At 44.1% G+C, this 21,372-nt stretch overlaps 1 protein-coding gene and 1 long non-coding RNA gene across 3 annotated transcripts in view; both read right to left on the reverse strand.

Annotated features, from left to right (window-relative positions):
• Positions 1 to 23: 23 nt before the first annotated feature.
• LOC111822133 (uncharacterized) lies at positions 24 to 1,956 on the reverse strand. The gene is made up of 3 exons (XR_002825406.1): positions 1,909 to 1,956; positions 1,222 to 1,302; positions 24 to 834 (listed from the first exon to the last, which is right to left on the reverse strand). It is a non-coding gene; the product is annotated as an uncharacterized LOC111822133 (long non-coding RNA).
• Positions 1,957 to 15,161: 13,205 nt separating this feature from the next.
• Positions 15,162 to 21,372, reverse strand: part of PXYLP1 (2-phosphoxylose phosphatase 1) — an 82,926-nt gene continuing 76,715 nt past the window's right edge. For both annotated transcript variants that reach the window (XM_023739351.1, XM_004385097.2), the window contains exon 6: positions 15,162 to 18,361. In XM_023739351.1, coding sequence (XP_023595119.1) covers positions 17,424 to 18,361 — 938 coding nt within the window. In that variant the 3' untranslated portion in view covers positions 15,162 to 17,423. The remainder of the gene's footprint in view (positions 18,362 to 21,372) is intronic.

A 21,372-nucleotide genomic window follows, 5' to 3' on the forward strand; every position in this document is an offset into this window, starting at 1 on the left:
GAACTGAACCCGAGTCTCCCACACGGAAGGCAAAAATCCTACAACTGAACCGCCAACACACCCTCCAAACAGTTAGCTCCCAATCCTAGTTAGCTGAAGACTTGAATTCATTTTTATTTTTCCAGGACCCTAAGCCTTCAGATCTCAGAGTCCTCCTCTGCAGATCCTTTCTCTCTGAGTTGCTCTGTGATTCACTATGTGGAAAACTGCATGAACCACACAGAAAGCCAGTGATCATAAGGACCTTCTACTTCCTAAAATAACACCCACCTCAAGCCAAGAGGGAAGTGAAGAGCCTTGGGGCCCGCACTCCCTTATACATATCTGCAGTCTCTTGCAGAGACAGCCTCCGTTTATGCCCTCCCAGGATTTAGGACAGCTTCCTGAGCCACGAGAGTGACAAAGAAAAGTTCTACTAAAGGCAGTGGAAAAGTGTATTTTGAACTTTAGGATCACATGGGAAAGATACAAACCACTGGCCATCAGAAGCTTCAGACTAAGAAGTCTTCAGAGATCTCAGATTGCTTTTAAAAGCAAATGACAATGTAATAACAAGAGCCAAGATGAGAGGAAGTAAAAGAACTCTGCAAAGGCACAGTTAATATCACGCTGAAAAAGAGTGTTTCCTCTTTGCTAACAAACCTCATTCTTCCCACAGGGACCTTGCTCAATGTTAACAGGCTGTTTTGCCTGTGGCTCTAGGTCCCTGCCAGTCCCATTCCTTCTCTTCATGCCACTCTCATCAAGTTTCTTCAGTCGTTTCTAATTGTTCTCAGTTCTCTCATTTTCCATTTGTTCTCATTTCTCACAGTCCTTCCAAGTGCCTCTTGGTCCCTCCAGGCCAAAGGGAGATAAGAATTTGGTGTCATATATAAGAACCCATTGTTAAAAACTAGGTGCCAAATTCCTCTCCCCTCCCTCCCCTAATCCCAGTCCCTCCTGTCCCATACATTCTTCCCTTTACACTCCAGTTCCTTAGTGCCTCCTCTTATGTCCATTCCCTTAGTCCTTTCTACTCTTCCCAGCTTCCCGACTACCTCAGAGTATACATGTGTTTTAACGCTGATAAATACAGCCAAACTGCCTACCAAAAATGCCCAACCAATTTACACTCACACCTACACTGAACTTTATAAAGTGTTGATCTCAGAAACACCTTAACCAACCCTACTACTCTTTTTAACTACCTGATAATATGTTTTATGAAAATAAACATCTTACTGCTGTTTTATTTTGCAGTTTCTTGATCAGTAGTAATGCTGAAAATCTTGTCATATGTTTTGGCCAACTGTATTTTTGATTCTGTGAACAGAAAACCGAACACAGAGCACCTTTGCCTCATATGTCATTGTCCAGAATTGCAGCACATGCCCAATAACAAAAACGTGTTACTACAAGGGCAATGGGAAAACCATGATTGCTGATATAAGTGGTTTTTAACCTTTCTGGTCTCAGAACCCCTTTACACTCTTAAAAATTATTGAGGATCCCCAAAGAGCTTTTGTTTATTTATAAGTGTTGTATATATCAATAATTACCATATTAAAAACTAACATTGAAAAAAATTTAAATATCCATTCATTTTAAAATTACAATAATAAATCTAATACATACTGGCACATACATGCAAATACTTTTAAGAAAAATAACTATATTTTCCCAAACAAAAAATAATTAGAAATTAAAGAAGACCTAAATAAATGGAAAGACGTTCCCTATTCGTGGATTGGAAGACTTAATATTAACATACCAATACTACCCAAAGCAATCTATAGATTTAATGCAATACCCATCAAAATTCCAATAGCCTTCTTTGCAGAAACGGAAAAGCCAATCCACAAATTTATATGGAACTGCAAGGGGCCCCAAATAGCTAAACCCATTGCTGTTGAGCTGATTCCAACTCACAGAGTGACTCTATAGGACAGAGTAGAACTGCCCCAGGGTTTCCAATGAGCAGCTGGTGGATTTGAACTGCTGACTTTTTGGTTAGCAGCCAAGCTCTTAACCAGTGTGCCAGCAGGACTCCAAATAGCCAAAGCAATCCTGAAAAAGAAGAACAAAGTAGGAGGCTTTACACTTCCTGATTTCAAAACATACTATAAAGCTACTGTAATAAAAACGGCCTGGTATTGGTATAATGATAGACATGTAGACAAATGGAATAGAATTGAGAGTCCACAAATAAACCCATACATCTACGCTCAGTTGATTTTCAACATGGGTGCTAAGTCCATTCAATGGGAAAAGAAACATCTCTTTAACAGATGGTCTTGGGACAACTAGATTTCCACATGCAAAAGAACAAAGCTGGAACCATACCTCACGCCACATACGCAAACTAACTAAAAATGGATCAAGGACCTAAATGTGAGAACTGAAAACATAAAATTCAGAAGAAAACACAAGATAATAATTTGGGACCTAGTTTTTAACAATGATTTATTAGATATGACCTGAAGCATGAGCAGCAAAAGACAAAATAGATAAACTGGACTTCATCAAAACTAAAAACTTTTGTGCATCAAAGGACTTTATCAACTAAGTGAAGAGACAACCTAGAGATTGGGAGGAATTTTGGGGAGTCATGTATCTCATAAGGGTTTAATATCCAGAATATATAAAGACTCCTATAACTTAACCACAACAAAAAAACAAACAACCCAATCAAACTATGGGCAAAGGAATTGAATAGACATTTCACTAGAGAGGATATACAAATGGCCAACAAGCACATGAAAAAATGCTCATGTCATTAGTCACTAAACCCAAAACCCATAACCATCAAGTTGATTCTGACACATAGTGACCCTACAGGACACAGCAGAACTGCCCTGGTGGCACAGTGGCTAAGAGCTTGGCTGCTAATCAAAAGGTCGGCAGTTCTTTGGAAACCCTATGGGTAAAGTTCTACTCTGTCCTGTACGGTCGCTATGTGTCAAAATCGACTCAACAGCAATGGGTAGTCTTTAGGGAAGTAGACTGCTGCTCCATCTGTCTCCTGTGGAGCAGCTGGTGGGTATGAACTGCCAATCTCTCAGTTAGCAGCCACAATGAGATACCACTTCAGCCCCCAGTAGAATGGCTATGATAAAAAAACAAACAAACCCAGAAAATAACAGGTATTGGTGAGGATGTGGAGAAACTGGAACTCTAATCCACTGTTAGTGGGGAATGCAAAATGGTACAGCTGCTATGGAAAACAGTTTGGCAGTTCCTCAAAAAAGTTAAACAGAATGACCATATGACCCAGCAATCCCAAAAGAACTGAAAGCAGGAACACAAACAGAAACTTGTACAGCAATGTTCACTGCTGCATTATCCACAATAGCCAAAAGGTAGAAACAACCTAAATGTCCATCAACAGATGAACAGATAAACATAATATACACATAAGATGAAATATTTTTCAGCCATGAAGAGAAATGAAGTCCTGATACATGTTATGACATGGATGACAACATTATGCTGACTCAAATAAGCTAGTCACAAAAGGACAAATATTATATGACCCCACTTACATGAAATATGCAAATATATATAGACCAAAGTTTATTAGTGGTTACTAGGAGTGGGTCGGAGGGGGAAAAGGGCGTCTTTGCTTAGGGCACACTGAGTTTCTGTTAATGATAGTGAAATAACTTAGAAACAGATAGTGATAATGGTGGCACAACATGATGAATGTAAACAGTGTCACTGAATTGCACATGTAAAAAATGTTGAATTGGCAAATGTTTTGTTATATATGTTTTTACGACAATAAAACTATTTTTAAAGTTTCTAAAATTACAAAAAAAAAATAATTAGTGAGAAGAGTGGCATTGTTTTACATTTTTGCAAATCTCTTTAACTGTCTAGCTTAATAGAAGACAGCTCGATCCTCATATCTGTTTCTGCATTCTTATATTCTGATGTTGTTTTAGTTGAAGTGTATGAAAAAAATATGGCCTCTCACAGATAACACAGTTGGAAATTGGGAGTATTTTAATAGCTTTTTCAGATAATTGTGGATATTCTTCTTTGATACTAAACCAAAACTCAACAAATAATAATGGTTAGTAGCAATGTGGAATCTAAAACCTTATCAATGAACTTTTTGTATTGTTACATTAAAAATCCATTAGTGTATCTTGCAATTGGAATAGATCTTTTACCCGTGCATCATGGTTTTGCAACCTCATGCATTGGTCATTTGGAAAATATTTGTTCACTGTAAGTAATGGTATTAAACTCTATCTATTCATGGTACTCCTAACTTTAAGAGGCAGAGCTTAATTTTCCTCTCCTTGAGTGTGGGTTGTACAGTGACTCATTCCTAAAGAATAGAATGTGGTGGAAATTTACAGGGTGACTTATGAGGGTAGGTCATAAAATTGACATTAAGGATTCTATCTTGCTCACTCTCTCTTGGATCACTTGCTTTCAGGAAAGGCAGATGCCATGTTGTGAGGACACTCAATTAAAGCTATGGAGAGGTCCACGCGGTGAGGAACTGAGGCCTCCCACCAATAGCCGTGTGAGTGAGCCATCTTGGAGCAGATCCTCTAGCTCCAGTCAAGCTTTCAGATGACTGCAGCCACAGCAGCTATCTTTCTTCAAATTGAGGTGAGAATCATATAACATAAAAGTAACCATTTTAAAGTGAATAAATCAGTGGCATTTAGTGCATTCACACTTCTATGCAACCACCACTTTTATCTAGCTCCAAAACATTTCCATCATGCCAAAAGGAAACTCCAAACCCATTAAGCAGTTGCTCCTCGTCTGCCTCTCCCTCCTGTCCTTGGTAACCACCAATCTGCATTCTGCTCTATGGCCAGCAGACATCTTGCTTGCAACCTCAGGAGAGACCTTAAGTTGGAACCACCTAGATAAACCACGTTCAAATTCTTGACCCATAGAAACAGTGAGATATTAAATATTTGCTGTTTTAAGCCATTGTTTGGGGGTGATTTGTTATGTAACAATAGACATCTAATACACAGAGTTATGCAGATCTTACAAATGCTGATACATTTCATTTATTCAATATTAAAAAAGAAATCGATTTGCTAATATCACCACTGAGCTCATCAGGAAACTTGTTTAAGTACTGAAAAGCATCAAGCTCACAGTGGCAGATATAAGATGGCAAATACAGTAACTCAATACTGAGGAAGGATATTATGGCTACTAATATAGTTTGGTGCCACTGCTTTGATTCATGCTAAGGTGCCAGCAGTTTTACCCACCACTGCTTTTTGTACCATCTCTGTAAATATCGATACAGTGAAAAAGGTAAATAACATCTTAGCATTATTATGAAAATAGTTTTGAGCTTACAGATCCCCTAAAAGGGTCTCAAGGATCTCCAGGAGTCCACCTCACTTTGAAAAAGCTGCATCAGGGAATGCAGCAACATAGAGCAACACACAACTCCTAGTCGTAGTTCTCAGGGGGTGGAAGTGGCAGGCAGCTCCGGGGAGTCTGTACTTCATGTATTTGTCTTGTAGAAAAACTGTTACCGGTGGTTGTCGCTCCTTAAGAGCAGCTGAGAAGTGGGCACTTGTCTTAAAATGTTTAGAAAATAAATTACTACAGGCTGTGTCTCTCATAAAGAAATATAGCGCTACACCTGTAAAAAGCTGAATTGGCAAAGCTGTGTGATAAATAAATTTACAATGACAAAAAAAAAAAAAAAAAGGGTGACTGCTGAGGCTGCTTAGGTACAACCAAAAATTTCATGGGATTTGTTTTCTTTGTTTGGAGGTTTAGGGTTATAGTTTCATGGGACATCCCAGTTAATTGGCCTAATAACATGTTTGGTGCTTCTGTTCTACCTCCTAGTTTGCTGCATAGTGCCTGAGGTCTTAAAGACTTGCAAGCGGCTATCCAAGGCACAATTGGTCTATATTTACCTGTAGCAACAGAGGAAGGAGAGTCAGGAATGTGTGGCTAACTGTCTCCATGAACAACTGTCCCCTTTGCCAGGAGACCAGAAGAACTAGATGGTGCCCAGCTCCATTACTGAACATTTTGGTCAAAGATTCCATAGAAGAATCCTGTCAAAAGGGGGAAAATGCAGAACGTCAAATTATCACGGACTCCAGACTTTCTGGAGCCATGAACGTTGGCTAAACCCTGAAACCATTGCCCTGAGATAATCTTTAAACCTTAAGTCAAAAATATCCCCTGAAGTCTTAAAACCACACAACAGTTTAGCTTAACTAGTAAAAAAAAGTCTGCATTGAGCATTATGCTCTTTTAAGAACCAGCTATATGGGATCAAACTGGTAACAGCAACTCGAAAAATTAGAGTTTATGTTAATAGGGGAGGAAAAACTCAGAAAAGGAGAGTGAGAATGGTTGCAAAAATTGAAGAATATAATCAATGTCACTGAATTGTACATTTAGAAACTGTTGAATTAGTGTGTTTTGCTGTGTATATTCTCAACAAATTTTAAAAAAAAAAGAAAGAAACATAGCTTTGAAAAATGTGTCCATCTGCCTGCTTACAGGTACATATATTTCTTCCTTTTGACAAATACAGGTAATGATAGGTCTCAGTCCCTCTGTTCCTAACCCTCCCATTTTGACCCCTTAACTTTCTGTCCTTCACCTTCTGCAGTTTCCTATTAGTCCACTACTCTTCCATTCTCCTGTTTCCTTCTCAATGCTCCAGAGTGTCTCAGTCCCACCCGTTGCTCCAGTTTCCTGCTAGATGCTCTGAGTGGCCTTCGCTGGTAAAGGTGAAAACAGGCAGCGAGGCCTAGACAGTCTTTGCTGGGATCTGAGGAAGGAGGCTGGGTGTGGAAGGAGGCTGTCGTCCTCCAGAATCCAGGCATTTGAGGACCTGAGCCGGATGGGCTGCATATAGCCACGGTGTCAGGACCACAGGCAAGTACCTTATTGGGAACAGAAGTGGCAGGTAAGGGAACCACAGATCTTCCCCCTCCCCACCACCGATCACACCTGTCCCCACGCCCGCAGCCTCGCAGCCACCGCTGGAAGTAGTAAAAGAGTTGAGGGACGCACACGTGGAGCCCTGCGCGTCAGGCCTTTTCTTCGGGCCAAGGTCTTTACTTCTTCCCAGTGGAAGGCAGGCAGTGCAGAGATGGGAATAAACGGCGGCCCGGAGCCACCCGGCCACCAGTCCCTACCCCCTAGAGACTCCAGGGGGTGGGGGCAGAAAAAGCAGGGAGCAGACAGGGGAGGTGCAAGGCTGGGGCGGGCTTGTAGTGCGCAGGCAGAAGGAACAGAAATACTGCAGAGCGAAGGGGGCGGGAAGGGCTGTGGCCAGACCCCTTCCATCCAAAATCCCGGTTTCTCTGACTCACAAACGACCCCTAGAGGTAGATACTTCCGAAACCGCCTTCCGTTCTACCCTTTCAGAAACCGTCCCTACTGCCAGATCGGCCCTACCTTCCGCTTTCGAAAAAAGTGCGCAAACCCGCGGTGGAGCCCCGCGGAGCTTTCTGGGACATGGAATCCTGTTCAAGAGCATTCTGGGAATCGTAGTTCCCATTGTTCCCTTTGCGCACGCGCGTTTGCGGCCTCGGGTCGCGACTTCTATTTGTCAGTGGCGCAGGTAGGAGACTTGTGCCCCTGTGGATGGCCGACCTAGAACCTGTGGCAGCTCCGGCACCTCCTCGGGTGGGGAGGGATCTCGGAGTGGAACCCTACAGACGGGCTTGGTTCTTCTCACGGTTTGACGGTTATGGCGGCGTGTGATAATCGCCGAGATAGGGGCAACATAGGGGCAGCGCGGTAGGGATGGCAGGACGAGGTATAGGAGGTGAAACCTTGGGATGGAGGTGAGGCCCAGCTGAGGTGCGAAGCTTCCAAAGCCCGGGGCCTCGAGACCCCAGTGAGCAGGGCCACGACCTTGAAAGGGCCCTTGAATCAGGCGAGGAGATGGATGTTATCCCCAGACAATGGGAAACTGTTGTCGGTTTCAGACGAAGACACGCTGGGCCTCTAACTTCATTTAATTAAGGTCACTGTGCCTGAGATTCAGAGGGGTCGTGACAAGAGGGCATTGGGGACCAAGCAGTAGCCAAGCCAGAGTGGTGATGGGGCCGATGATGTGAGTGGTGGTATGGAGTGTGTGGATGATGACGGTTCAGGGAGTTGAGGATTCCCACATTTCTGGTGTGGGCCACACACGTCAGCAGATATTCTCACCTAGTGGCACACGTATTCATAATCTGTCTCAATTCGAAAAAAGACTTTGAGGGGACAACAACGAGTGAACACACGTGCGCATATCCATTTACAAACCATTCAGATGCACACACTGACCCAAAGGACATTGATCCATATGTGCACACAGCTCTCAGTTATACCCACCCTTGTGAACATGCTGGTGTGTGAATACACCCAGCCTTGCAGCTAGTTATGATCACATACTCAAACACACTCCCTGCCAATGATAGGTATCCTTCATCTCAGCTCAAAGAAACTGCCCAGAGCTGAGGATGCCCTGCCATGTTGGGCTAACTGTGGCCTCCAGGCAAGGAGGAGGCTGGCTGATTTCCTTGGGCTTCTCTCTGGAAAGTTGACACATAGCTCAGCTCCTATCCTTCCTCCCTGCTACCTCCACCTCCATGTGGCTGTCTGACTCCTGCTAGTCATCGGCCTGCTACCCTGGCTGGGTTGGAGGAAGAGAGAAATGGGGCTTGAATTCAGGTAAGGGCTTTGCTTATCTGAATGTGTTTGCTGAGGGTCTTCCCCAAGGGCGAATTATCCAATTGGCAAAGTAAGCACGGTGCTTACCTTGCTTACCAGATCATCTGCAGTGAACAATTTCACATTTTGTCACCACATGAAAGATTGTGCTTCTAGGTATGGTTGGCATCTGTCACCCAACCCCATAGCACCTTCCTATAGAATCAAAGACTCTTCAAATTTTCAATCCCTGATGGGGTGGATCACGCAGTAAGCAAGGTAAGCACCGTGCTAACCTTGCCTATTGGATAATCTGCCCCTGGTCTTCCAGAGCACAGTTCTGAATATATTTTGTGTATGCTGGACTCTTGAGAATCCAAGAAAGCTGTGAACCCACTTCCCAGATAAGCACACGTCTTTACCCACACTATTTTGAAAACAAAATAGCAACTCAACTCCGGGCCTCTGGTTAAGAACCCCACTGGAGGTAGATCAGAAGGTCAGTTTCCTGTTTTCCCTTTCTACAGTAGACTCCAAGCATCTAGAGGAGCCAGGGCATGAGGAAGAGACAGCCTGCCTCCCATCCACCTGCTCCCCTTAGTTATGCAGCCAGTCTGTCAGTCATTGCAGGCCCTTTTCTGGGCAGTTAGTCCTTCAGCTACTTGGTTGGAAAGCCCGCTGGGCCAGACAGTTCAAGCTTGCCAGATGTTTAGATATCTAGGGTTAGTCAGTCAGTTAGAAAGCCAGTCAGTCAAATGATTTGTGGTTTCGTCGGCCAGCGAGCCAGTCAGTCACTCAGGATTAATTTTTTGGCCAGACATTGGTCCGTCAGAATCCGTCAGTCAGAAGATCAGTATAATGGTTTGTCATCCAGGGAGCAGGTTATTGACAATGCTAAGCTGCTGGTTCATCAGTCAGACAGAAGGGCAGTTGGGGTGAGACCATCTGGTTGAGTGTGTCTCTATGTGCTACAGCTTCAAGACAGTGTCTGCAGGTAGAGAGAAGAGCTAACTCCTCCTGGGCCACCAGAGGGAGCTTCAGTTTGCTGGGACAGAGGCCATGCCTGGTGGGTGACCTGGGAAAGAGGAAGAGCTGCAGAACAAGGGCCAGGAGGATTTGCCAGTAGAGGACAGTGTGACATCCTTTCACACACATGCCCTGCACACTCCATAGGCTCAGCTTCAGGCTCGAGGGACCCAAGTCTCTTTCTGGCTTCTGAGGAAAGGGTTCTGGAAGGACTTTGCATTCTTGGGGGCGCCTAACGGACTGAGATGTGCTTGGCTCTGAGCTGGGAAGAAGCCAGACAGCTGCCCACCAGGAGGACTTCCCTCAGGGGCACATCATTGAAAGCACTGGGCACCTGAGGGGAGGGGGGCACAGCCTCACCTGTCTGCCTCAAGAGCAAGGAGGGGAGCAGTTTCCTGAAGCTGAGGCACCAAGGGCAGGGTCTCTCTTATGCCAAGGTACATGTCAAGTCCTGGGCTGCTTCTCCTTCAGCTTCTCTAGGGGCCAAGAAGGAGCCAGACCATTGGCTTCAAGCCTCCAGACTCCCATTCCTTTGCTGAACTCTGTGGTCAGCAGCTTCTCAAATGAACAGCAATTCTAACTAAAGCAAGAAGCATGGAGGTTAGACATAGACAAAGAAGGACATGGGAAAGGGATGTGCAATGTGCTTAATTTCCCTTGAGGAATAATCGAGATCTTGATGTGAGGTATCAAACATGGTGTTGGGCACAAAGACAAGACTCAGTAAATTTGAGTTCCTTTCTCCCCAACCGGAAGTGCATGAGCCCAGGGAGTTGTATCCCCCAGTCATGCCTAGAGCGTCGTGCAGTACCTCCAGGTGTGCTTCCTTGCTCAAGAAATGGGCAGGGACATATTCTGGTTCCAACTTTTTTTTGGTGACTCAGAGCAGTAATAATGAGTAATCTGGGAACACTAATGACTACTGCCATTTAGAGATGCCCCAAGTGCCTGGAACTTTCTGTGCACTCTCTTATGTGAGGCATCACACCCAATTTACAGATGAGGAATCTCAGGCTAAGAGAGCTTAGATACCTTGCTTAAGGTCCCACAGCTGGAAAGTGGTATAGAACTGGATTTGAGCTTGGTTTGTAGGTTCCAAATCTTTCCCTTTCTGGGGTATCATACTCCAGGCCACAGTGGAGAGGAGGGAAAAGGACTAGGAAGTTGCTAGGTTCTGAGGAAGGCTGGCTGGGGGCTCTGGACAGTACTGTCCTCTCTGACCCTGCACACCTGACATCCCACATGGTGACATGCTGGAAGTGTGTCAATGACTGCAACCCATGTGCACCCCCTTCATCCTTGTACTTATTCCAAGTAATAAACCTAGAAAGGCAGCCCGATTATGAAGGACCTCGTGGGTCACCTTAGGGAGCTTGGATTTCATCTAGAAGGCAGTGGTGAGCCAAGGCAGGGTTTTTAACAAGGAGTGACATGATTTGATCTGCACCACCATGAATATACAGTCTATATATGTCAGAGAGAAATGGGGCTTCTCTGATGCCAGGACATCCAGAAGGGCAGGAAACAGCTATGGATGGGAGCTACTGAATGGATATTTCCTCTTTCCTCCCCAGCTGAACAGCTCTGAGATGAATTTCTTAAGGCTTCCCAGGAGGTCCTACGGGACAGAACAACCAGTCATTCATAGGGGGTGGTCAATTCAGTATGCATCCTCACGTTGGCTTTTTCTCCACCTTTGTATTTCCCTGCCCCTCAGTGCAGCTCTCTGGGATCACGTTCCCTCACAAACAGCCCACACTTAAGCTTTGTCTCAGACTCTACCTTCAGGGGAACCTAGGCTGAGACAACCTGTTCCAAGATGATCCTCCTTTCTTGGAAATGCTGCATTAGAAAAAAACGGGAAAAGAGAAATGATCTAGAAACATGGATGTCCATACCAGAGATTCAAGAAGGGGATCATTCCCTTGAATAGGGCAGACTTTTGGCTATAGCCCACGTTTCAAGTTTTATTTATTCACTTATATGTGGGTAATGGAGTAAGGGGGTAGAGGGAGTGGTATGCCAGAGGGACCCAGACCTTTGTAGTCTAGGCTGATCCATGTTCCAGTCCTGACTCTGCCATTTACTGCTGACTGTGATCCTGGGCAAATATTTACCTCTGAGCCTCAGTTTCCTTACCTGTAAAATGGGGATAATAAATGCCTACTTCAAATGGTTACTCATATTGTGAGATATGGAGACTATGCCAGTTGAGTGCTTAGCCCAGTATCCAGCCCTTGGTATGTGCTCAATAAATGATAGGTCTTGGTATAACAGCTCTCTGTAATATAGCTTTAGAGTGCCAGATTCAAATTTCTCCCATTGCTTCATGTATGCATACTTCTTCTTGTGTGCCGTCGAGTGGATTCCAACTCATAGCAACCCTATTTGTCCTATAGGGTTTCCAAGGAGCAGCTGATGGATTTGAACTGCCAGTCTGTTGGTTAGCAGCCTGAGCTCTTAACCACTTTGACACTAGGGCTCCGTACTTAGCTTCCACAGTAAAGTGGTAAGCATCTCAAAAGCATCTTAAACCAGTTGTGATTGAGGAGAAATTTGTGATCAATAGATATGTTGTATTAGCCCTTTCAAATGAATGCGTCCAGTTTTCCTGCCCAGGCTAGCAAAGACCTCAGTCCCCAGGATTTGCTTGCATGCTGGTTTCCAGTAAGTGGACTATGAGGCAGATAGTATGTGGGAAGTTTATTGAGAAGTGTTCTCGGGGGTCAATGCTGTGGAGGAAGGAAAGGAAGCAGGATGGGGCAGAGGGAGAATTTGGACTTCAATGCAGTTACAAGGCCTCAGCTGGCCCCGTGGGGGAACACTGAAGCTGGATGACCCTTCAGGGTTGTCCCCAGGCCTTTAAACCCCTGCCCTGACCCGTCACTGGATATGGCTGCCCCAGAAAGGAGGCATGCCCTTGGGGAAATGCTTCTCTTCATCAGGGCAATTCCCTGAAATGGCTGACGGCTGAGCACTGCCAGCAGCTGGGCAAAGAGGCCCTAAAGGGGGGACTTGGGTGGGACAAATCCACACTGTCCAGCTCTGATGGGGTGGTTTTGGAGAATGTGGCAGTCACCGCTAGTTCCTCATCCGATACCCACTCTCCCCTTCTTCCTTGTTAACAGGAGCCCGATTTTGCTTAGGACAGCAGTATACCCAATAAAGATACTCACTTCCCTAGACTTCTTTGGGCAAGTGACTCCATTCTGGCCAGAAAGATGTAAATAGGAATCTGGATTCCTGATGACATCGTGGAGCCACTGCCTATCTCCAGAAGGTTCCTGGAGAAAATGAAGGGCTTTATTTGCTTAAACCACTGTAATCAGGTTTCTGCTGCATCTAGCCAAAGGAAGTCTGAAGTGGTTCAGAGAGGTTTATCATATCCTGCTTTGGAACGTCATCCTTGGAGTTAGAATGCCACAGCTTTGAGTTCCAGCTTTGCTATATACTAGCCAGCTATGTGAAACTGCAGACGAGTTACTCCATCATGCCCTTCTCTGTAAAGTAGGAACGAGATAGTACCTGTCTCAACATACAACACTAGGGTAACCAACTTGTCTGTTTGCCTGAGACTGTCCCAGTTTTAGCAGTGAAAGCCCCATGTCCTGAGAAACTCCTCAGTCCTAGGCAAACCAGGGCAGCTGGTCACCCTATTAAAACATACTCTGTTAAAACTACCCTACTTTTCTTTACAGGTGGAAGACTGGGTGCAGAAGGGTAAAAATTGTATTGGATGCTTCCCCCTAGTGGCTAAACAATAAAATAACATTACATAAGTTGTTTTCTTAAAAATGGCAAGCCACGGCTGGTCAGAGACAGTGTTAGAATATCCCCCTAACCATTTAAATTCGTAACGGCTATGACTTAGTATTCACTGGGACAATATATATTTTTTAGCTATGTGATTATATATATGTATATATATGTGTATATGTACATATACACATACATATACACTTTTTTTTCAGGGACACTTGAATATTTTTAGTCCATATTCAAAAATTACAATTTTCTGTTGGATTCCAGTGTATAGTATATTGTGTTTATATGAAGAAAATCCCAAAGGTTTTCTCCTATGAAGTCTTTTTAGAATCACTTTCAATATATGATGAAAAGCCCTTAACTTTTTTTTCGCAAAAAATTTTCTTTATAAAACCGGGACATGTCATAAACCGTTGTATTATTCACCAGCAAATACGGTATCTCATAGGGCTGTTGCAAGGATTACATGAAACAGTGTATCTTTTTCCATGGTCTCTCCCACAGTACATGTTCTGCAAAAGTTCACTGTCTTCACACAAACTTGGGTGAGGGTGAGAGCCTGGGCTCTCAGTCTTCCTCTGGAAAAGTGACTTCACCCCCCTGAGCCTGTTTCCTAATTTGTAGCTGAGGTTACTTCCTCAGAAGATCGTGAAGACTAATCAGTATTTGTGGAGCCCCTGTGAGGGAAGCAGGAGTACTAAAGAGCAGTGTTTACTAGACAGAGTTTTCCAGACCCAGGCCTCAGGCCATCCCTTGGCAGCTCTAAAGGAAGCCAGTCTGGGCCCTCAGTAATGCATTCCCCTCACTGAGGCCAGGCTCAGCTGAAAGTCAGGCTCAGAGCCCAGAAAGACCTGACCAACGGCTCTGGTGACAGGCTGGCTCCTTTTCAGCAGAGCTAGTAATTATTACTCATGAGCTAGCCACTCATACAGGGGTACAGCCCAAACATTCAGTTTGGTGGCCTGGGACAATGGCAGCTAACCAGTGCCCAGGCCAGAACTCTGTCCTAGCCACTATTAAAGCCAGAATTGCAGCGTGAATCCTGCTGTTTTCTGCTTTCTACCCATGGTTGTGTTTAAACACAATGGTACACCCACCCCAGCCAGGGCTGCTAACTCGGTTCAGAAGACTTCCTGGAGATTCGGGGAAGCAGAAGCATGTCTCTCCTCCATCAGTCTTTAAGATTCTAGAAAAAGGGAATCACCAAAACCTTTTAGAAAGACTAATTTTGCTGTAGCTACCCAAAAAAAACCCACGAAACCCATTGCCATCAAATTGATTCTGACGCATAGCAACCCTACAGGACAGGGTAAAAGTGCCCCACAGTGTTTTCAAGGAGTAGCTGGTGGATTCAAACTGCCGACCTTTTGGCTAGCAGCCGAGCTCTTAACCACTAAGCCACCAGAGCTCCGCTGGAGCAACAAAGACCCTCGAGTAGGCTTACTAGCAATGTTAGGTTAAGTTCTTCAGTTCTGTTCATAAGTAAATTTAAAAGAAGACCTGCAGCTATACTACACTGAAAAAGGGCCAGCTGCTCAACTGGCTAAAAAAATCAGCACACAAGGCTGCTGGCCTGTCTGCTTCAGCCTGCGTAACTCAAACGTCTTGCTGTCCTGCTCCAGCACCTGGCTTTAAGTTTCAGTCTCATGCATTTTTAACGAGATTCTCAAAATATCTCAGCCATACCATGAATTATTATCCAGTGGATAAAAAAGAGCTATATATATATATATATATATATCAACATGGAAATCTCTCCAAGACATACTGTTAAGAGATGCAAGTTAATGAGAAATACTCCTATCACACACTGTTAAAGGAAACAAGTTAATAAAATACATTGTTAAGGGAAGCAAGTCACAGAACAACCAAATGTAAAATGATCCTGTGCCTATTAAAAAATGATGTAAATTTCAGCATCTGCATGGGAAATTTCTGGAGGAACGTTTTCAAACTGCACACAGTGTCATTTCTGGATGTGGGATTAGAGGAATGTCAACATCTGGCATTGTTTTTCAGTACTGCTTGATTATTTTCCAATGAGCATATATTAATTTTGATCAGAAAAATAGGAGAGCTAAATATATATGTATACACCCACACTTGTCATGAATTAACATATTAGACCAGTGCCCAGAAACCAAGGGCTGTGTCCATTAATTCCAGCTCAGCTGTCATTTATTGAATGAAGTGTCTCAGAAACCTGATATTGAGGAAGATAATTTAATGCTGTGCATATCCAGTGTCGTGGGAGGTAAAACTTACCTCTTCACTTCAGTGTTGACTCTTATCCAATGTTTACTTTTAAAATAGATGTTGCAATTTGATTTAAAAAAAAAATCTTCAGACTCACTCTTATTTTTAAATCTTCAAGCAGGGCTTAGTAGTTCTAATTCAGATATATTATGAGTGGGAGCAAAAAAAATCGATGGGGCTTAAAATACTGGTGAGATAACACACCATTTCCAGCAATAAAAGAAGCAGTTAAGATACATTTCAAAAATATCAGCTCTCACTTGAGAAGAACTAGAGTGATTTGTAGGTATAAACCATTAGTTGTAGAGTACAAGTGTTCTTCAAAAATTTATTAATAGAAACGTATTCAAGTGCAACGCTGAACAAAACTGAGAAAAGGCTGGAATGCCAATGACCCTGGAAGACCTCACTTACACACTCACATTTCTTCACAAAGAAATAGCACCATTAGTTCAGAAATCACAGATTTAATTGTAATTGCTTCTAATATATAAAATACCTTACAAAGATTATTTAACTATCCGGTAACAAAGCACTTCCAAAAACTTATTTAAAAATCAATCAGAATTTACAGTTTGAAACTGATGAAAATGAAAAAAAAAAAAAAAATGGATCCGATTCTATGGTTTGTCAAAGGGAATGAGCCATAATTAGTTTTATTGGGAGAAAGTGCCCGAATTCAGCTTCTGGCCCCCTTCTGAACACCAGGCAGGTACAGGAAATTGAATCTTACTCTATGAGTAAGAGCACATCTAAAACTGGTCTTAGAAAATACTAGGCTATAAAAATACTAAGTGGGGTACAAAAATTTCAGCATATACAGCAAATAGACTACAGCAAATATTTGAAACATCAAACTAGTACCACAATCATCATGAACATCAAGTATTATTCTAATAGCTTTTCTCTGATTCATTCCAATTCAGTGTTTCTTTCCCCTCAAGTTTTGTTACGATGTCAGATACAGACCAAATTCTGTGTTTCTAGCAGAAGTTACTGGAGACACCACTGCTGAATAATTCCTGGAATTCAGTCAGGTCTCAAAGTGCTGAAAGTGCAGCTGTAGTAGAGACTCTTAGATCAGGGCTCGGCAAGCTACAGCCCAGGGACCATATCTACTACGCCAGTTTCGTACCATGCACGGACACAGCCACGCTCACGTGCTTACGTATTGTCTACGGCTGCTTCTGCACTGCAACAGCGAGTTAAATAGTCGTGACAGAGACTGCATGTAGCCTTGGCTGCAAAGCCTAAAATATTTACTATCTGGCCCTTGACAGGAAAAATGTGCCCACCTCTATTTTAGATAAATCACTTCAGGAAATTTTTCACTGAACAAACAGGACAAGATAAGACTGTCCCAGATTAAGAAAATTTTGGCTGAGGTTTGCTGGTGCCATCATACCATACCATGGCAGGCCAAAAGAATACAAATTTGGATCAGCATCTCTGGGTATCAAAACACTATTCGGGCCTTCTGAGCAAAGCCTGGCTGTGCTAAGTACCTTCCTTTCTCTATGAACTGGCAATCGTGTACCATGTAACTCACGTACCAGATTATAGCAGCGTACTTACTCTTCAACCCAAGCCATCTATATGGCTCCCAAACAGGATTTCTAGCCTTTAAAGGTCAATATCATGTACCCTTAGCAACAGAAAGAACTAGAAGGGAACCCTTCCCATTTCTTCTGTACCGGCATAGATTTTATAAGCACTGTACAGTATACCTTTTAGACTCCTTCCCTATGACATGCATCATAATAACTAGTACTACTGCCACCCAGGGCTGCAAACATGTCCCTTTGGACAAAGTGGACTAAGTTTTCAAAGGGGCACATAGGTTTGTGAGAAAGCTTGCGGTGGTCCTGGCAAAAAGTGGTGTGGAACGTGACCTCAACGCCATTGTAAAGAATCCGGATGGAATGCTCACTGGGCTTTTCTCTGTTTTGCCACAGCTCAAAGATCAACCTGGCTGCAAACCTTGGGAACCTGGCTTCCGTAAGGCCCAAGGCACTGAGAACTGGTGACAGAGTGACATCATGGGCAGAGTAGAGGGTAAAGATCTCTTCTTTCCTGCCTTCCGCAGCACGCTGCATCCGGCTGATGGTTTGATTCAGGATGGGGTGGGCACCCAGCAGTGCATACCCAAGATAGAGTTTCTTCTCCCGCCTCTCTTTCTCATCCTCTATCTGATGTGTCTTGATCACCTTGAAGTGCTCCATATCAATGCAGCCATTTCTGGTGCAAGGGAAGCTGATGTTGTGGCAGAAGTGGCAGAGCAGGGAGTCTATGGGGTTCGCGGCTCGGAGCTGCTTGGTGGGGATGTTCACAATCTTGGCCATCTCCCCATAGGTCCTCTCCAGCTCACTGTTTTTCAAACGTAAGAGGTATTGACGACGCTGCTCCTTTTCCAGATACTGGTTTCTCACCGGGCAGTAGCAGTTTCCAGAGCAGAACAGGGCACTTGGCTGGTGCCTGAAATAAATCTTCTTCCAGTCGAAATCTGGGAGAAACCCATAAAGCAAGGCCAGCCCACTCTGTAGAGTCCGGCTTTTCCCAGTGGTCTCCAAGTAAAGGTGGTCTGTAGACCAGTTACTCGGCAGGAGTTCATGTTTCTTTAGATAGATGTCCCTCAGTAGCTGACCATTCCGCAAGTGCTGCACCACTCCTGAAACAGGGCGACACAGAGCTTTCTTACCACCAGCTCAGGAAAAGGAACAGCAAAGCCAAGTTGAGTCAGTGTCCAACTCTGGGCTGTCTGACAGGCATGTAAGGTAATATAATCGAACCCGTTTCCCCACTGTATAGAAGTTGCAGGAATGAGTTCATGTCAACTTGTGAAGAGATCTTCTTGGGGGTACCCATGAAGAGGTGAGTGGGGGAGGGAGGAGCTGCCCTCTGGAACCAGTCTTTCTAGGGAACACAAGGACCATTTCCCTCCCTCCCAAACCTCCCTCTTGACTGGCTCCTTTTCTGGGGAAGGATTTTGACTGATGGCCCCAAGGGTAGGAATCACCAGCTGGTGGATGTCCAGGCTGTAATTGGCATGGGCCTAGGGAGAACCTTCTCCCTCCTGCCCAGGGACACAGCATTCTTCAATGTGCAGGGAGAGCAGAGCTCAAGTGAAGAGAGAAAGGAATCTTTCTTGCTGCTGCTTAGTACCCTCATTGCTGGAAAGTTCCCTCCTTGGCCCCGTCTTCCTTACTCTGCTCAACAGAAGGCTCTCTGCTAACCTGGGCACATACAGCCTCAACCTGCAGAGGCTCTAGTCAACAAGGAAGGAAGCTCTCTCCGTACTGATATGGAACCATCGCCCAGATATATTACTGTCTTTGAAAAAAGCAAAGTGCTGGCAGTATGTTTAATATGCTCCATTTAAATAAAAAAGAAGGAAAAAGAAGAACGTGTATTTGCAGTTGCTTGTTATGGATTAAATTGTGTCCCCCAGAAGCATGTGTTGTAAGTCCTAACCCCTATACCTGTGGTTATAATCTCATTTGGGAATGGGTTTTCTTTGTTATGTTAATGAGACAGTTTAGTGTAGGGTGTGTTTTAAGTCAGTCTCTTTTGAGATATAAGAGATTAAACAAGCAGGTGAGTCAGCAGAGATGGGGGAAAAGAGATGCCATGTCACATGAAGATCACCCAAAAGCAGGAACTCAAAAGAGACAAGGACCTTCCTCCAGAGCCGACAGAGAGAGAAGACTTCCCCTAGAGCTGGCACTCTGAATTCGGACTTCTAGCCTCCTAAACAGTGAGAAAATAAATTTCTATTTGTTAAAGCCACCCAGTTGTGGTATTTCTGTTATAGCAGCACTACAGAACTAAGACATTTGCATTTTGCATAAAGAAGCTTTGGAAGGATGCACAGGAAACTACTATCAATGGGATGGATGAACCATAGGTGGGAGCAAGAATTTTAAGTTTACCTTTTAATATTGCTTTAGTTTTGAACTACCACAGTACAACCTGTTATCTTTAAAAAAAAAAAGTCTTCAGGCAAGAGAAGTCAACTCAAGATAAAAAGTTTGCCCTCCAGCCAGCAGATGTAAGGGGACACAGTCTTGTACATATATGCATTCAGTGAAGGTGTAAACCCTATGACCAGTAATACTTATTCAGACGTCCAAAAGGCTTGAAAAGTTCCAACGCAAAGATGAGACACCTTAAGGCTGACATGGTGAGACAAAAGGCACATGTACTGGCTCAGGAAGGGAAATAACTCTGAATGAAGGGTAGTGAGAGTAGAACCCCTCAGGGAACGGGGCTGGGACAGGTCTTAGCATTTCTAAAATGATTTGCAAAAAGAGGCAAATCATGAATGGCAGACACTAAGAATCTACGTCTGGCCCCAGTTCACCTCTAGTGAATGACTCAGGCTACGTATATGGAAGTTGAAGTGCTTACTCTGTGCCAGGCCTTTTTCATTTAATCCTTACAAAAACCCAGTGAATAAGGTATATCCTTATTATCCCCATTTCCTTACAGATGAGGAAGCTGAAGCCCTGCGCCATTCAGAGTTACCAAGTGGCAGAGCCAGACTCAAGCCTCTGTGCTCTCAGCCCCAGCTCACACGGCCGCCTTCTCGTACATTCTGACACATAAGCACCAAGTTCTAGCCATCTAGGGCTTCTCATACGCTCCAAACACAGCTTACATTTTCATGACTTTGTCCATGCTGTTCCCCTTTCTCTGCCTAAAGAAATCCTCATCCAATCTCTACCTCCAATGCTACCTACTTTGCAAAGCCCTTCTCTTCCTCCCCCGGGTCAAATTAACTCCTTCCTGATCCCATATGCTGCTGGACCTGGATGACAACATTAGCTGCGTTCCTTGAGAGCAGTGCATCGAATTAAACTCATCCCAGCCTGTCAGGAAGATGGGATTAGTCTGATTCTAGTCCGTCTGAGTCCAAATCCCATGTTCACTCTGTAAGACCCCGAAGCTGCCAGCACTGCAGTTAGCTGTCCACGTGTGTGCTGTCCCGTTACAGCAGCACGCTTCTTTGGGGCAGGCAGGAGAGGGTCTGATTGTCTGGACACAACCTTCAACTCAGGAGCTACCCAAAGCATCTTGCACAGAGTAGGCACTGATTATCAATCTTATTGTATGGGTGTCACAAGTGTTCCAGTCATAAATGATTATTATAATAGCTATGCACTTTTAATCACATTAAAATAGAAGATTAAAAGAAAAAAAAAAAAAAACCGGTTGCCGATGAGTCGATTCCGACTCATAGCGACCCTGTAGGACAGAGCAGAAGTGCCCATAGGGTTTGCAAGGAGTGGCTGGTGGATTCCAACTGCTGACCTTTTGGTTAGCAGCTGAGCTCTTAACCACTGCACCACCAGGGCTCCAGAAGATAAAAGTGACCATTAAAAGGGAATGAAGGAACAGCAGCAAACAGTACTGTAATCTAGAGTAACAGTAATTGAGAAAATGATGTGATGATAATAGATGAATTGAGAAGGTCCAAATGAATGATTGTCTCTAAGTGTGTGAGAGCCCCTCACTACCCCCTACCTCTTCTCAGGGAACAGGGGTGCCCATTCTGCTCTCTGCCCAGTCACCCGTCCCCCTCAACAGTGTTGATGGGCACTGACCCTAGAGAAGCCCATCTGATTCACTGTCCCAGGAACCTGGACTTGCATGTTCATCTCTGAGTGCGGCTAGGACTGT

The sequence above is a fragment of the Trichechus manatus genome, unplaced genomic scaffold (genome assembly GCF_000243295.1).
Source record: "Trichechus manatus latirostris isolate Lorelei unplaced genomic scaffold, TriManLat1.0 scaffold00132, whole genome shotgun sequence".
Classification (NCBI taxonomy): Eukaryota; Metazoa; Chordata; class Mammalia; order Sirenia; family Trichechidae; genus Trichechus; species Trichechus manatus.